A 17,112-nucleotide genomic window follows, 5' to 3' on the forward strand; every position below is an offset into this window, starting at 1 on the left:
GAGAGGAACTCACCTGTCCTGGCTCAAGATGAGGGCAGTTAAAGTTGACACCACGGTCCCCAGACCTCCCGTAATTGTCCACCAGGGATTCTGGATCAGGAGCCCTATGAAGATGACGAACCCGCTGAGAGGGTTGTTGGCAAACATCACCTGAGCGGCCCCCCTCAGAACCCAGTCTGTGAACTGGAAGGCCAGGGGTTTATCTGAAAGAGATAGGCAGAGTCATCAGCAGGGTTGAGCCTGTGCTTCCCTGCCGGGCCGCTGGCTGGCGTGGCAACCAAAGCAGACAGGGCCGCGCGAGTGGGGACATCGCCTCTCATTCCTCCGGGTGCCGAGCCTGAGCCTCTGAGGGGCCTGGCAGTCAGTCCACAGTGGCTGTCAGTTCTGTCGTACAGACTGAGTGCCATGCTGAGACCAATTTAGTGCTGTTCCAGCCATCAGCTTGGTTGGCAAGGAAGCTCAAGGATCATTCCAAGGGAAATTTATTGGTCCAAAGGAAGAGGTGGGGAGGGAAGTAAACTCCTTTTGTGTAGAACTCTATGGCTCAGTTGAGGGCTGGTATCTGAGTAGGAAAGAAACTGGTCTGGAGGGAAAAAAAAAGCTGGGAAAGAAACGATTTTAGCCCAGCTGTGAAATTAGCATTGAGTTATGCATTGACACTGAAGACTGACATATGTTCTATCTCATTCCCTGGCTTGGTTTCCAGGACAACCTATGCAAGTGGGCGGCAGGTGAGGGAGAGGAGGGTGGGGGTGGTATTTGTGGCAACATTAGTTAAGGGAAACTGGCAGATGAATGATGTTATAAGGAAAGAACCTGGGAACACTGGGGAGTGTGAGGCCAACATTTTATTGGCACATAAAAAATGACTGTGGAATAAGTGAAGGAATGACCATTTAGTTTGTTAGAAAATGGCTTACATGTTGCTACTGTGGTTGCCCTATATCTTTTCCAGGTAGGAGTGAAGCACTGGCCAAGAGCTAAAGTCAGTGAAATGCACTGAATTCTGAAATCATGGCAATTCAGATGGTAGGATACATTATGCTCACCAGAGCCAGCTTGGGGCCGGGACTTGCCATGGGTAAGTAAGGGAGCAGCTTCCCCAGTCCAAGCCAGGGGGAGCACCGGCTCCCTGGCCTGGCCTGGCTGCTTCGTCCCTGGACATCTGCCTACCTTCCAGCCAGCTCCTGTACTCCTTCATCTCGCCTGTGAGGTAGCCCACTGCTTGGAAGAGACCGATGCCCCCTTGGCCTGCAGAGCCCTGAGGGGCTGACCCACTTTCTCTTCTTGTATCCTTTTCATTGGGTTTTTCAATCTTCACAACATGGCTTTCTTCGTTGGATGAGCGGAGATCCTTTCAGGAAGAACCATGATAAAACATTAAATAACAGAGTTTTTGAGAGCAGGAGTGTTTGGGGCTAGGGAAGATTGTCAGATTTTTTTTTTTTTGATAAAGATAGGGGATTATGAGATAAATGTCCATTGTGCAATGCTGTCTAGAGTGCTTCACGCAGGCCTGCTCCTCCCAGGACCACTACACATTCCTCACAGCAGGGTTCTTAACTTTGTGTGTCCGTGGATCCTTTTTGGTAGTTTGGCAAGCCTGTGAACTTCTTTCTAGAATGTTTGTAAATGCACAAAATGAGATTGCAATGAAAACCATTATATTGAAATGCGGTTATCACAATATTTTAAAAACCCGATGTGCATATAGGGGCAGTAGATCCAATACCAATACCGATTATAATTCCAAGGTAGAGATGAGTGAATATGTGGGATGTCAACTCAGGACAACTGTATAGGGCTATTCTAGCTCCAGAACTTGCTGTAGGATCACCCACGACCTTTACTGTGACTACATCACAGCCCAACTTCGGCCCAGTCCTGGTGCTTTCACTTCTCTACAAGTATTGACCCAAGGACAGACCCCAGTAAACGTCTTAGATCCATATCTCCATCTCGGAGTCAGCTTCCTGGGAGAACCCAATCTGTGGCAACAACAAAAATCCCAGGTACTACTAATGTGGCTGTTGTTTATCGCTTGCGTTTATCATTGAAGTAAATGCTAAGGTTCCTTGGAGGTTAGTGAAAATAAAGATAAATTCTTTTCTCCATCTAAGTTCCATCCATTTATGGACCCTTGGGTCAGGACTCCTTGCTCTAAAACTATGTCTTCCAATATAGTAGCCAGTAGGACATGTGGCTCTTGGCACTTAAAATGTGGCTAATCTGAACTGAGATGTGCTTAAGTGGGTTTTGAAGCCTTAGTATGAAAAAAGAATGTATGAAAGGCCTCAATGATGCTTTCTATTGATTATATATTAAAATAATAATATATTCATACATATTAAGTTAAATAAAACATATTACTCAACTAATTTCACCTGTATGAACTGTTTGCATATTTTAGAGATTAATATATTTTAGAGCACATTTCAATTTAGATTAGCCACAGTTCAACATCACAAAAGCAAACAATCCTATGAAAAAATGGGCAGAAGATCTAAACAGACATTTTTCCACAGAAGGCTACAGATGGATAAAAGGCACATAAAAGATGCTCAGCATCGCCAATTATTAGAGAAATGCAAATCAAGACTACAGTGAGGTATCACCTCACACCAGTCAGAATGTCCACCATCAAAAAGTCTATGAACAATAAATGCTGGAGAAGGTATAAAGAAAAAGGTACCCCCCACACTCTTGGTTTGAATGTAAATTGGTACAGTCACTATGTAGAAAAACTAAAGACAGGGCTACCATATGATCCAGCATTCTGACTCCTAGGCATACATATGGGGAAAAACACAATTTGAAAAGATACATGCATCCCAATGTTCACTGCAGCCCTATTTACAATAGCCAGACTATGGGAACAACATTAAGAGTCCATCAGTTGGACAAATGGATTGATAAAGAAAATGTGGTATATTTATACAATGGACTCTTACTCAGCCATGAAAAGAATGAAATCATGCCATTTTCAGCAACATGTGGACCCAAAGATTATCATACTAAGTGAAGTAAGCCAGTCAGAGAAACACAAATATCATGTGATATCCCTTATATGTGGAGTCTAAAAAAAACAATACAAAGAAACTTACATGCAAAATAGAAACAGACACACAGACCTAGAAAACAAACATGGTTACCAAGGGGAAAGAGGAGGCAGGGATTATTAGTTTGGGATTAACATATACACACTACCATATATAAAATAGATAAGCAACAAGGACCCATTATATAACACAGGGAACCATACTCAATATTTTACAAAATATTGCAATAACTTATCAGGGAAAAGAATCGGAAAAAGAACACACACACACACACACTCACACACACACATGTAACTGAATCACTTTGTTGTACACCTGAAACATACATTGTAAATCAGCTATACGTCTATAACAATAAATTAATTTTATCTATTTCTTTTCTTTTTAATTTTAAAATATAGTAATATAAATGTAAACTTATATGTGTGGGTCACATTGTGTTTCTACTGTACTTTAATGGTCTACAGATTTCTCTAACCTCGTCCCTGCATCAAAACTTAAATATCTTGAGGATGTCAGTAGAAATGGTGAACTGAGGCCCCCTCAAAGTCTCTCCTCCATTAAGGCAATGAGAACACTGGGAAAAAATGTGCCTGAGGTGGTGGATAACAATTGAGGAAAACAAGAAGCTAATCAAAAACTTAAAAGGAAAAACTAGGATGTCCAAAGGGGGCTTTAAAAGGCTTGGGCATATGCCTTGCTATTCGCTGGAATTCTGCATTCAGTTGGGTCTATCTTTTCCTGTCTCCCTTGCCTTGCACTTCTCTTCATTGGAGAAGGAAATGGCAACCCACTCCAGTGTTCTTGCCTGGAGAATCCCAGGGGCGGGGGAGCCTGGTGGGCTGCCGTCTATGGGGTCGCATAGAGTCGGACACGACTGAAGCGACTTAGCAGCAGCAGCAGCACTTCTCTTCTTTCCTATTTGTGAAGCCTCCTCGGATAACCACTTTGCCTTCTTGCATTCCTTTTTCTTTGGATGGTTTTGGTCACTGCCTCCCGTACCATGTTACAAACCTCTGTCCATAGTTCTTCAGGCACTCTGCCTACCAAATCTAATTCCTCTAATCTATTTATCACCTCCACTGATTCAAGTCATATCTGAATGGCCTAGTGGTTTTTCCTACTTTCTTCAATACATCTGAATTTTTCAACAAAAACCTCATGTTCTGAGCCACAATCAGCTCTATTGTCGATGGGCATACAATATATAAAGATGTCATTTGTAGGACAATAACAGCACAAAGGAGGATAGAGTTATATAGTAACATAGCTTTGTATAATATTGTAATTAAGTTGAATTTAATCCAAACTATATTTTTATATATTAAGACATTTAATTGTAATATCCAGAACAACTACTCAGAGAAAAAACTAGAACATATACATAACAAGGACAGAAGAATTAAAATGATACACTAGAAAATACCTGTTTAAGATAAAAGATGGTGGTAGTGAAATAATACAGAAACAGAAAAGATATATCATATATATAGAAAGTAAATAGCAAAATGGCAGGCATAAATCCTAACTCACCAGTAACTACATTAAATGTAAATGGATTACACACTTCAAAGACAGAAATTTGCAGAACAGAATTTAAAAAGTTATACAACTATATCTTCTCTAAAAGAGACATACTTTATATTCAAAAATATAAGTTGATTGTAAGGATGGAAAAAGATATATTGTGCAAACAGTTACTAAAACAAAAAAAAAGCTGGAGTGACTATACTTACATTAGCAAAATAGACCTTTTGCCAAAACAAAAATTATTACTAGAGAGTAAGAAAGAAAAGTTTAATAATAAAATTATCAATCTACCAAGAAAATATAACAATTATAAACACTACATGCTTAACAACAAAGCCCCCAAATTTATGAAGCAGTAGTTTTTAGAATTGATGTGAAGAAAAATTGATTCAATAATAACAACTGAAGCCTTCCATGCTGCATTTGAAAAATAATGATAGACTATCTAGATAGAAGATCAAGGAAACAGAAGACTTGAACCACTCTAATAGACTAGACCAAATAGACATCGGTAGGACACTTCACCCAACAGCAGCAGAATATACCATTTCTGGGGAACATGGAACCTTCTCCAGTATAGATGATGTGTGTGCATCTGGGATTGGTTGTGACTGACTCTTTGCGACCCCAGAGACTGTAGCCCACCAGGCTCCTCTCTTCATGGGATTTCCCAGGCAAGAATGGTTGCCATTTCATTCTCCAGGGAATGCAGGGATCAAACCCACGACTCTTGCATTGGCAGGCGGGTCCTTTACCACGGTGCCACTAGGAGGGTCTGATGCTGAAGCTGAAGCTCCAATACTTTGGCCACCTGATGTGAAGAGCTGACTTGTTGAAAAAGACACTGATGCTGGGAAAGATTAAAGGCAGGAGGAGAAGGGGATGACAGAGGATGGTATTGTTGGATGGCATCACTGACTCAATGCACATGAGTTTGAGCAAGCTCCGGGTATTGGTGAAGGACAGGGAAGCCTGGTGTGCTGCAGTCCATGGGTTCACAAAGAGTTGGACACGACTGAGCAACTGAACACCACCACTTGGGAAGCCCATAGACCATGCTGGGCCATCAAATAAGTAAAACATTTTTATGGTTAAAAACATTAGTAAAGGGATTGAAATCATACACAATATGTTTTCTGGCCACAGTGGAGTGAAATTAGATAGTACTGATGAAGCCATCTGCAGAGCAGCAAGGAGCTGCAGACAGAGAACAGGCTTGCAGACACAGTGAGAGGAGGAGAGGGTGGGACAAACTGAGAGAGTAACGTTGAAACATATACGCTACCATATGTAAAATCAGAAAGGCAGTGGAAATTTGCTGTGTTATGCAGAAAGCTCAAATCTGGTGCTCTGTGACATCCTGGAGAGGTAGGATGGGGCAGGAGGTGGGAGGGAAGTGCAAGAGGGAGGGGCCATTCACATACCTATGGCTGATTCATATTGATATGCTGCATAAACTAACGCAATATTGTAAAGCAATTATCCTCCAATTAAAAATCAATACATTTAAATTAAAAACAGTAAAAAAAAAAGAGATCCACTGGGAAAGGATTAAAGCTAAAAATGAAGAAAAGAAAAAAGAAAATCAAACATAGAAGGATATTTGTAAAATATGTGAAAATTAAAGAACACACTCCTAAATAATCCATGGATCAAAGAGGAAATCACAGGAGAAATTAGGAAATATTTTGAGATGAATGAAAACAAAATCACAGCACACCAGAACTTATGGGATGAAGCTAAATCAGTGCATAGAGTGAAATTTATAAAAGTAAATACCTATGTTAGAAGAAATATCTAAACAAGCTAACCTTTCACTTTAAGAAATTAGAAAATAACAGTGAATTAAGCCCAAAGTGAGTGGAAGGAAGGAAGGAACAGATTATAATGAAAATAAATGAAATAGAGAATAGAAAAACAATATAAAAATCAATGAAACTAAAAGACAGTTCCTTGGAAAGGTCAAAGTTGACCTTTTAAGTTTTAACTAGTTTGACAAAAAAAAAAAAAAGAGAAGATTGAAGTTACTAGAATCAGAAATGGAAGAGGAGACATTACTACCAACCTTAAAGAAATAAAAAGGATTACAAAGAAGTGGGTTATAAGGAAATCAGTAATGGTATTCTAACAAATTAGATAACCTAGATGAACTGTATAAATTCTTAGAAAGACAAAAACTACCAAAACTGAGACCAGAAGAAATAGAAAACTTGTACCGATCCCTAAAAAAGTAAAGCAACGGAATCAGTTAAAAACTAAGTCAAACCAACCTAAAATTTCCCACAAAGAAATTGTGGCTTCATCTGTGAATTGCACCAAATGTTTAAGGAATTAATTCTACTACCTTCCAAAAAGCAGAAGAGAAGGGAACGCCTCTTAAGATAATCTACGAGGCTAGTACTATCCTGATAGCAAAGCCAGACAAAGACATGACAAGGAAGAAAATATAGGTCAATACGCTTTATGAATATAGATGCAAAAATCCTTAACACATACTAGCAAAACAAATCCAGTAGATATAAAAAAGATTATGACCAAAGAAAGTTCTAAGAATTTGAGACTGTTTCAACCTATAAAAACTATCAATAGATTGTTTAATAAAGAAAATTGTTATTTCAACAGACACAGAAAAACTATTTGAAAAACTCAACAACCTTTCTGATAAAAGCAATCAACTAACTAGGAATACAAAGGAAGTTCCTCAACCTAATAATAAAAAAATTCAGAGCTAATACCACACTTAATAGTGAAACTGGATGCTTTCCCTCTAAGATCAGTAACAAGACAAAGATGTTTGTTCTTGTCACTGCTATTCCATATTGTACTAGAAATTTTAGCCAGAGTAGTTAGGTAACAAACAAAGACAAAAGGGAACCAAACTGGAAAGAACAAATTTAAACTATCTCTATTTGAAGACATCCTTTTATACAGAAAACCTTACGAAATCTACAAAAAAAAACCCACAAAAACTGTTAGAGATAATGAATTAATTCAGCAAGTTTTCAGGATAGATAATCAGTATACAAACAAAAACAGATTTTATTTTTATTTAAAAATAAAATTAAGAAGACAATTCTATCTATGTAGCATGAAAAAGAATAAAATTTTGGATTGAATGCAACAAAAGAGGTGTAAAACTGTGCACTCAAAATTACAAAACATCACTGAAAGAAGTTAAAGACTTAAATAAAAAGAAAGATAGCTTATGCTCACTGACTGGATGACTTAATTTTGTTAAGATACAATATTCTCCAAATTGGTCTATAGATTTGATACAATCCCTATCAAAATGTCAGTTGCCTTTTTATTTATTTATTTATTTTTTGTGGATATTGAAGTTTGGATCCTAAAATATAAATTCAAGGATCTCAGATTAGATAAAACAATCTTGAAAAAGAAGAACAAAGTTGGAAAACTCATATTTCCTGATTTAAAAACTTACTATGAAGCTCCAATGCTCAAGGTGGTGTGGTATTACCTTAAGAATAAACTTATAAATCGGACCCATAGAAATTAGAGCCTAGAAACAAACCCATATATTTATGGTCAATTGATAGTTGATAAGAATATCAAGACAATTCAGTGGAGGAAGGATAATCTTTTTAACAATGGTGCTGGGACAAGTGGATACTCACTAGTTAAAAGACTGAAATTGTATCCCTACTTAAAATCATATACAGAAAGTAACTTAAAATGAATAAAAGATTTATACGTAAGTGCTAAAACTATAAAACCATTCAATTAAAACATTGGTGTACATCTTTTGACCTTGGATAAGAAAATGGTTTCTTGGATATGACACCAAAGCAATAAAAAAAAAAAAGATAAATCGGACTTAATCAGAATTAAAAACTCTGTGCTTCTAAGGACATTATCAAGAAAGTGAAAGGACAACCTACAGAGTGGGAGAAATAATTTGTAAATTATATATCTGGAAAGGGTCTAATATCTAGAATATAAAAAGAGTGACTACAACTCCACCATAAAAGGACAAGTAACATAATTTAAAAATGAGCAAAGTACTTGAAAAAACATTTTTCCAAAGGAGATATACAAGTGGCCAGTAAGCACATGAAAAGATGTCCCAGAATCATTTGCCATTGGTGGTGGTTTAGTCGCTAAGTCCTACTCTTGGTGACCCCGTGGACAGTAGCCCACCAGGCTTCTCTACGGGATTTCCCAGGCAAGAATACTGGAGTGGGTTGCCATTTTCTTCTCCAGGGGATCTTCTCGACCCAGTGACTGAACTCACGTCTCCTCCATTGCAAGCAGTCTCCTGCATTGCAGGCAGATTCTTTACCAACTGAGCCACCAGGGAAGCCCCATTTGTCATTTGGGAAATGCTAATTAAAATCACAGTGAGCTGTCCCTTCACATTTACTTGCTGCTGCTGCTAAGTCGCTTCAGTCGTGTCCGACTCTGTGCGGCCCCATAGAGAGCAGCCCACCAGGCTCCGCCATCCCTGGGATTCTTCAGGCAAGAACACTGGAGTGGGTTGCCATTTCCTTCTCCAATGCATGAAAGTGAAAAGTGAAAGTGAAGTTGCTCAGTCGTTTCCAACTCTTCGTGACCCCATGGACTGCAGCCCACCAGGCTCCTCTGTCCATGGGATTTTCCAGGCAAGAGTACTGGAGTGGGTTGCCATTGCCTTCTCCATCACATTTACCTAGACCATAATAAAAAAGACAACACAGTTTGTTGAGGAGGTGGAACGGCACAATGTGTACATTGCTGGTGAGAATAAACACTAATGCAGCCACTTTGGAAAACAATTTGTCAGTTTCTTAAAATGTTGAATGTAGACTTACCATGTGACCCAGAAATACCACTTCTAGGTATTCTTGCCTTGAGAACCCAATAAACAGTGTGAAAAGGCAAAAAGATATGACACCAGAAGATGAGCCCCTCAAGTTGGAAGGTGTTCAATATGATACTGGGGAGGAGTGGAGGGCAATTACTAATAACTCCAGAAGAATGAAGTGGTTGGGCCAAAGTAGAAACAACACTTAGTTGTGGATGTGTTTGGTGGTGACAGTGAAGGCTGATGCTGTAAAAACCTAGAACATTAAGTCTATGAATCAAGACACATTGGACATGGTCAAGCAAAAGATGGCAAGAGTGAACATTGACATCTTAGGAATCAGCGAATTAAAGAATGGGAATGGGTGAATTTAGTTCAGATGCCCACTATATCTACTATTGTGGGCAAGAATCCCTTAGAAGAAATGGAGTAGCCTTCATCATAAACAAAAGAGCCCAAAATAGGTGCAACCTTAAAATGAAAGAATGACCTCAGTCCATTTGCAAGGCAAACCATTCAACATCACAGTAATCCAAGTCTATACCCCAACCGCTGATGCCAAAGAAGCTGAATTTGACTGGTTCTATGAAGACTTACAATATCTTCTAGAACTAAACCAAAAAAAGATTTTCATCACCAAAAGGATTCATCAACCCCTTTTCATCATTAGGGGTTGGAATGTAAAAGTAGGAAGTCAAGAGATACCCAGAAAAACAGGCAAGTTTGGCCTTAGACTACAAAATGAAGCATGGCAAAGGCTAACAGAGCCTTGTCAAGAGGACATCCTGGCAAATACACTTTTCCAACAATCCAAGAGATGACTTTACACACAGAAATCATCAGATGGTCAACATAAAAATCAGGTTGGTTATGTCCTTTGCACCCAAAGACAGAGAAGCTCTACAGAGTCAGCAAAAACAAGACCTGTGGCTGACTGTGGCTTGGATCATGAGCTCGTTATTGCAAAATTCAGGCTTAAATTGAAGGCAGTAGGGAAAACCACTAGGCCATTCAGATATAACTTAAATCGGTGGAGATGACTAATAGATTCAAGGGACTAGATTTGGTAGACAGAATGCCTGGAAAATCTATGGACAGAGATTCATAACATTGTACAAGAGGCAGTGACCAAAACCGTACAAAGAAAAAGAAATCCAAGAAGGCAAAGTGATTTACTGAGGAGGCTTTACAAATAGCTGAGGAAAGAAGAGAAGTGAAAGGCAAGAGAGATAGGGAAAGATGCACCCAACTGAATGCAGAATTCCAGAGAGTAGCAAGGAGAGAGAAGGAAGCCTTCTTAAAGGAACAATGCAAAAAAATAGAGGAAAACAATAGAATGGGAAAGACTAGAGATTTCTTCAAGAAAATTGGAGATATCAAGGAAATATTTCATGGAAGGATGGGCACCATAAAGGACAAAAATGGTAAGGACCTATTTGGTAAGGACAGAAGGAGAAGACACAGCAAACAGGTAGAGAAATGCACAGAAGAACTATACAAAAAAGGTCTTAATGACCTGGGTAACCATGATGGTGTGGTCACTCCCCTGGAGCCAGACAATCTGGAGTATGAAGTAAAGTGGGCCTTAGGAAGCATTACTAAGAACAAGGCTAGTGGAGGTGACAGAATTCCATCTGAGCTTTTTAAATGCTAAAAGATAATGCTGTGAAAGTCTTGCACTCAGTGTGTCCACAGATTTGGAAAACTCAGTGGTGGCTACAGGACTGGAAAAGGTCAGTTTTCACTCCAATCCCAAAGAAGGGCAATGCCAAAGAATGCTCAAACTACTGTACAATTGTGCTCATTTCACATGCTAGCATGGTTATGCTCAAAATCCTTCAAACTAGGCTTCAGCAGTATGTGAACTGAGAATTTCCAGATGTATAAGCTGGATTTAGAAAAGGCAGAGGAACCAGGTATCAAATTGCCAACATTTGGTGGATCATGGAGAAAGCAAGGGAGTTCCAGAAAAACATCTACTTGTGCTTTGTTGACTACACAAAAGCCTTTGACGGTGTGGATCACAACAAACTGTGGAAAGTTCTTAAAGTGATCAGAGTGCCAGACCACCTTATCTGTCTCCTGGGAAACAGGAAGCAGCAGTTAGAATCAGACATGGACAACTGACTGGCTCAAAACTGGGAAAGGAGTATGACATGGCTGTATGCTGTCACCCTGATTATTTAACTTATATGCAGATTAGATCATGTAAAATGCTAGGCTGGATGAATCACAAACTGGAATTGAGATTGCCAGGAGAATTATCAACGACCTCAGATATGCAGATGCTACTACTCTAATGGCAGAAAATGAAGAAGAACTAAAGAACCTCTTGATGAGAGTGAAAAAAGAGAGTGAAAAAGCTGGATTTAAATGACATTAAAAAAAACTAAGATCATGGCATCTGGTCCCATCACTTCATGGCAAATAGAAGATGGAAAAGTGGAAACAGTGACAGATTTCATTTTCTTGGGCTCCAAAATCACTGCAGATGGTGACTACAGCCATGAAATTAAAAGATGCTTGTTCCTTGTAAGGAAAGCTATGACAAACCTAGAGAGCATATTAAAAAGCAGAGACATCACTTTGCTGACCAAGATGTGTACAGTCAAAGCTATTGTTTTTCCTGTAGTCATGTAAGGATGTGAGAGCTGGACCACAAAGAAGACTGAGAGCTGAAGAACTGATGCTTTTGAAATGTGGTGTTTGAGAAGACTCTCGAGAGTCCTTTGGACTGCAAGGAAATCAAACCAGTCAATTCCAAAGGAAACCAACCATGAATATTCATGGCAAAGACTGATGCTGAAGCTGAAGCTCCAGTACTTTGAGATGAGTCAGTTCATCTGATGTGAAGAACTGACTCTTTGGAAAAGACCCAGATTCTGGGAAAGATTGAAGGCAAAAGGAGAAAGGGGTGGTAGCAGATGAGATGGTTAGGTAGCATCATTGACTCAGTGCTCATGAGTTTGAGCAAACTCCTGGAGTTAGTGAAGGACAGAGGAGCCTGGCATGCCATAGTCCATGGGGCTGCAAAGAGCTGGACATGACTTAACAACTGAACAACAACTGAAAATACAATGAAATGTTATTGGCCATAAAAGGAATGATTACTGAAAGAACCCCAAATGTTATGCTAAATGAAAGGAACCAGTCACAAAAGGCTTATATTATATGATTCCATTTACATGAAATATATAGAATGGGCAAATCTATAAATCCAGAAAGCAGATTGGTCGTTTTGCCAGGGGCTGGGAGGTGGGGAAGATGAAAGGAGGGCTGACTGTTAAGGAGTATGGACTTTCTTTTTGAGGTGATAAAAATATTCTGGAATTAGATAATAGTGATGTGTGCACAACCTTGTAAATATGTGAAAAACCAGTGTATTGTATACTTTAAAGAGGTGAATTTTATGGTACCTGAATTACATCTTATTAATAACCTTAATGGCAACCCACTCCAGTGTTCTTGCCTGGAGAATCCCAGCGAAGGGGAGCCTGGTAGGCTGCCGTCTATGCGGTTGCACAGAGTCGGACAAGACTGAAGTGACTTAGCAGAAGCAGCAGCAATAACGTTAACAGTCTTGGGTCCTTGGCCACTGAGTTGGTAGCTAGTCATGCTGTCTTGATGATGCTGGGTCCAAGGAACACTAAAGGCCTGGTTTGAAAGAGGGCTTCCTTTTGGAGACAATAGGGTAATTCATGGAGCAGATACAAGGAGAAAGATTTGGGGGAATGGTTGGAAGACTTGTAAGTGTGTATAGAGTATGCGTTCTCTACTTGTCCTTAAAATCATGTCACACACAGAGTCACATTTTCCATCTAAGGTCAGGAAGGATTGATTGTGGATGTGAGCTGTATTGGGGGGTGGGCAGAATCTCCCCCAGTGTGACAGTTATTGGCATTAGATCACACATGCTCCACTCTTCCTCCCACCCCCACCTGGGAAACATCCTGGGAGGGACATTCCTCACCTTTTCTTCAGGCATTTCTAGAAGAGGCAGGGCTGGGTGTGCATCCTGGGAGTTGGGGGAACAGCTTGGGCTGGGAAACTCCAACTCGTAGAGTTTGTATCTGCTGGACAGAGGCTCTGCCAGGAGAGGGCTGCTGTGAATGTGAGCATCAGACATCTCTTTCAGGCTTTGGCTGCTCATTGGTCATGCAGCTGGTAAAAGGAAAGGGAAAGAACAAGTGAGTCAGGATGGAGCCCCAGGGACTTGGCTGATGCTAGATGGGGGCCACAGGAGGCCTGAGGTCTATTCTGAAACAAGGGACCTACTGTTCCAGTCACTTGTGCTACCAGAGGGGCCTGGAGCCATTCCTCCACCAACATGACCTGTATTGTTCAAAATCCACCCGTTCTTTCAAGTCCAGAAGAAAGTCTATTTCTGCTGTGCAGAGCTCCCTGACCACTCAGTAAGAATATATCTCTTTTTTTTCTGGTCACTAAAATATTTTTTCTCTATCTTTCACATTACTGATGGTACTGTTCCGCCCACTGTTTTATCGCAGTAATTAGTTGCACATGCATTTTCCCCTTGATACGTACATGTAGATCTGGGTTTCCAGCTGAGAAGGGCTCTAGGGGAAGTTCATTTTCTTAGTTGCTATGCAGCCTATATTGCTGTCTGTTGGCCTGCAGCGCCCTTCTCTCCCCTCTGCCCTCAATGCCCTTTCCAGCTTCTATTTCCTTCCCCTCCCCAGGAGCAGTAAGTGGCTCTTATGTGACCCATAGGAGGCTGTGTGCACTGATTCCTCCATGTGAGACACTTTTTCTTTCATCACTGGGCCAGGGCTTATGCCAGGGCTTGGTTTTGGAACAACCTCTTCACAATGTCTTCAGTTTCCACTTTAGTCTGGCTGTGTAATGGTAGTTATCCTTCTTTCCTTCTTGCTTCTGCCATTCTTTTTTTGGTCTCCTCTAGCTCAGTTATGTCTTACTTGAATTTATTGTTTCTTTGGGAGGTGGTTTTGGGTCTGCATGGAGTTGTATCTCAGTATGATCTAAAGTTTTCCTCATTGGTCCCTGCTGCCGTGGCATTATCTTCCATCTACATACCTATGGCCCCCAAGTCTAACGTTTGCAGCCTAGCTTTGAGAACTAGATTTGCAGATTTAATTCTTTACTTCACAGAAGCTTAGACTTAATACACTGAGACAATTCATAATGTTCCTTCCTGAGTCCTGTCTTCCTCTCTCCAAGGGGCGCATCCCAGGAAAATTCCCATCTCCCTTCCAAGTTTCTTCTTTAGACAACTCAGGAGTCAAACTCCACACTCCCTTCTCCCCCACTCTCCAATCCAAAACTATCTCTAAAATACACCTTGATGCCCAATATCATCACTTAGTTACCATCACCTCTTGCTACTTCTCCAAATAACTGCCAGTTGCTTACTCCCACTTCTTCTCAGATTTCTCCACCAAGCTGTGCCCTACAGCAGTCAAATTCGTCATATGAACATTTAAGTCCACTCATGTTTCCTGCTTAAACCCCTCCAAGTGGCTACAGATGGAAAGTCACATCTTTAGCATGGCGCTCAAGCTCTGCATCACTGACTCCACTGTGCTTTAGCCTGTCCTGTGTTTTTCCTGCTCCTCATTTCTGGGCCCCACGCTGGCCTCCATTTAGCACTTTTTACCTCAGAGTCTCTGCAAATGCTGGTCCATTTGCCTGGAAGGCTTCTCACTAGCCCTTTACCTGGATAACTCCTGCTCTTCCCTCAGTCTTTGTCTTAATTATCACCTGTTGGACAAGCCTTCTCTGATGGTTTGCTGTCACATGTTCTCACGGGACCCAGTATTTTTCCTTATACTGCTGTATCTCCTAGCTCCTAGCACAGAGCCTGGCACGTAGTTCAGTTCAGTTCAGTCGCTCAGTCGTGTCCGACTCTCTGCAACCCCATGAACCACAGCACCAACTCTCGGAGTCCACCCAAACCCCTGTCCATCTAGTCGGTGATGCCATCCAACCATCTCATCCTCTGCCGTCCCCTTCTCCTCCTGCCCTCAGTCTTTCCCAGCATCAGGGTCTTTTCAAATGAGTCAGCTCTTTGCATCAAGTGGCCAAAGTATTGGAGTTTCAGCTTCAACATCAGTCCTTCCAATGAATACCCAGGACTGATCTCCTTTAGGATGGACTGGTTGGATCTCCCTGCAGTCCAAGGGATTCTCAAGAGTCTTCTCCAACACCACAGTTCAAAAGCATCAATTCTTCGGCACTCAGCTTTCTTTATAATCCAACTCTCACATCCATACATGACCACTGGAAAAACCATAGCCTTGACTAGACGGACCTTTGTTGGCAAAGCAATGTCTCTGGTTTTTAATATGCTGTCTAGGTTGGTCATAACTTTCCTTCCAAGGAGTAAGTGTCTTTTAATTTCATGGCTGCAATCACCATCTGCAGTGATTTTGGAGCCCAGAAAAATAAAGTAGTAGGTGTCCAATAAATAGTTCAGTGAAGGAGGAAGAGGGAAGGAAGAAAAGGGGGAAGAAAGGATGGAGGGCTACAGGTAACTGCTAGAGTGGGGTAACTTTATAAATCACTGTGGGTCTCAGGTCTTGAGAACTTGAGGGGCCACCTGTACTTCAAGGCAGAATTGCCGAACTCTGCCCTGTCTAGGGCCTATCCCCATTCCCAGGAATAGCTCATTTAAACCATGGCTGGCTTTTAGCATAGGTCTGCAAATATCATTCATATACGATCAACTCTTCTTTCTGGTGCTTCCATGGCTCTGGAAGAGGCCTTTCCTTCCTGACTGCAGGTGGAATTTCAGTGACTTTCAGACGGCCCTGGCGGGGCCACGCTGGAAAGGTTTAGCAGAGTGGAAGCCAGCAGGCCTGATAATCTGTCCCTTTTCAATGCACTCTCTCCCTCTGGTGGCCAAGAGGTGACACAGCATGGTATGAATCCTTTCAAGTCATCCAGATGAGAAGTGAGGGGCGATATCTAGACACATGATCTTCATGACCCTATATATCTGGATTTACTAGAAATGTTCTGGAAAGAACTTGTGTTAAATTCAGTGTCTGTGAATTACATTAAAAATCTAGTTGAAAATAACTTTTTTCCCCAAACATATTTCACTGAATCTAAGATGTTATCAACTGAACATTGTGTTATTGTTTTGTGTCTTACCATGAAAGAAGAAAATGCTGCCAATTAAAATTGCAAGATGCACTCTGATTTCATAAATGTTACAATATGAGAAAGATGTATATTTTATAATCAAGGACAGATGACAAAACTCATAGTGATGCAACTCAAGTAGACTGGAGTAGGAATTATTTTCTAGCTATGGGACGTCAAACATTTATATAATTTTTGATGAAGAATGTGTGTATAAATCACGAGACCTATAAGAACAGGGCCTGTTACCATGTTGATTTCTGTATTTGCATTGCTCAGCAAAAAGCCTGAGACAGAATAAACCCTCAATATATGTTTAATAATTATGGAAAGAATGAATGATTGCACAATGGAAGTACTCTCCAGAGTCTTTCCAAAAAGGCTCTATCTTCTCTTCTTTTGAGTATCTCAAGGGCAGTTAATATTCCCATTTACAGATGGAGAAATCAAGGCCCAGAATAGCAGGCCAAGAGTTGTTTCTCCCATGGATGTAGCTCTCTGCACTTTCTGAAGCAAGCTTGCTGCCTTGGGATGGCTGCAGGGAGCAGAGACCTAGGGAAACCAGCAGCTTGCTACAGAGTCAAGATTAGACCCAGA

The 17,112-nt window shown here is 40.7% G+C and overlaps 1 protein-coding gene across 5 annotated transcripts in view; it reads right to left on the reverse strand.

Annotated features, from left to right (window-relative positions):
• The window catches only part of SLC14A2 (solute carrier family 14 member 2), a 506,126-nt gene that overhangs the window by 54,230 nt on the left and 434,784 nt on the right, over positions 1-17,112 (reverse strand). For all 5 annotated transcript variants that reach the window (XM_040264572.1, XM_040264569.1, XM_040264570.1 and 2 more), the window contains 3 exons: positions 13,361-13,551; positions 1,174-1,354; positions 14-203 (listed from right to left, as the gene is read on the reverse strand). In XM_040264572.1, coding sequence (XP_040120506.1) covers positions 14-203; positions 1,174-1,354; positions 13,361-13,540 — 551 coding nt within the window. In that variant the 5' untranslated portion in view covers positions 13,541-13,551. The remainder of the gene's footprint in view (positions 1-13; positions 204-1,173; positions 1,355-13,360; positions 13,552-17,112) is intronic.

The sequence above is a fragment of the Oryx dammah genome, unplaced genomic scaffold (genome assembly GCF_014754425.2).
Source record: "Oryx dammah isolate SB20612 unplaced genomic scaffold, SCBI_Odam_1.1 HiC_scaffold_22, whole genome shotgun sequence".
In the NCBI taxonomy this organism is placed as follows: Eukaryota; Metazoa; Chordata; class Mammalia; order Artiodactyla; family Bovidae; genus Oryx; species Oryx dammah.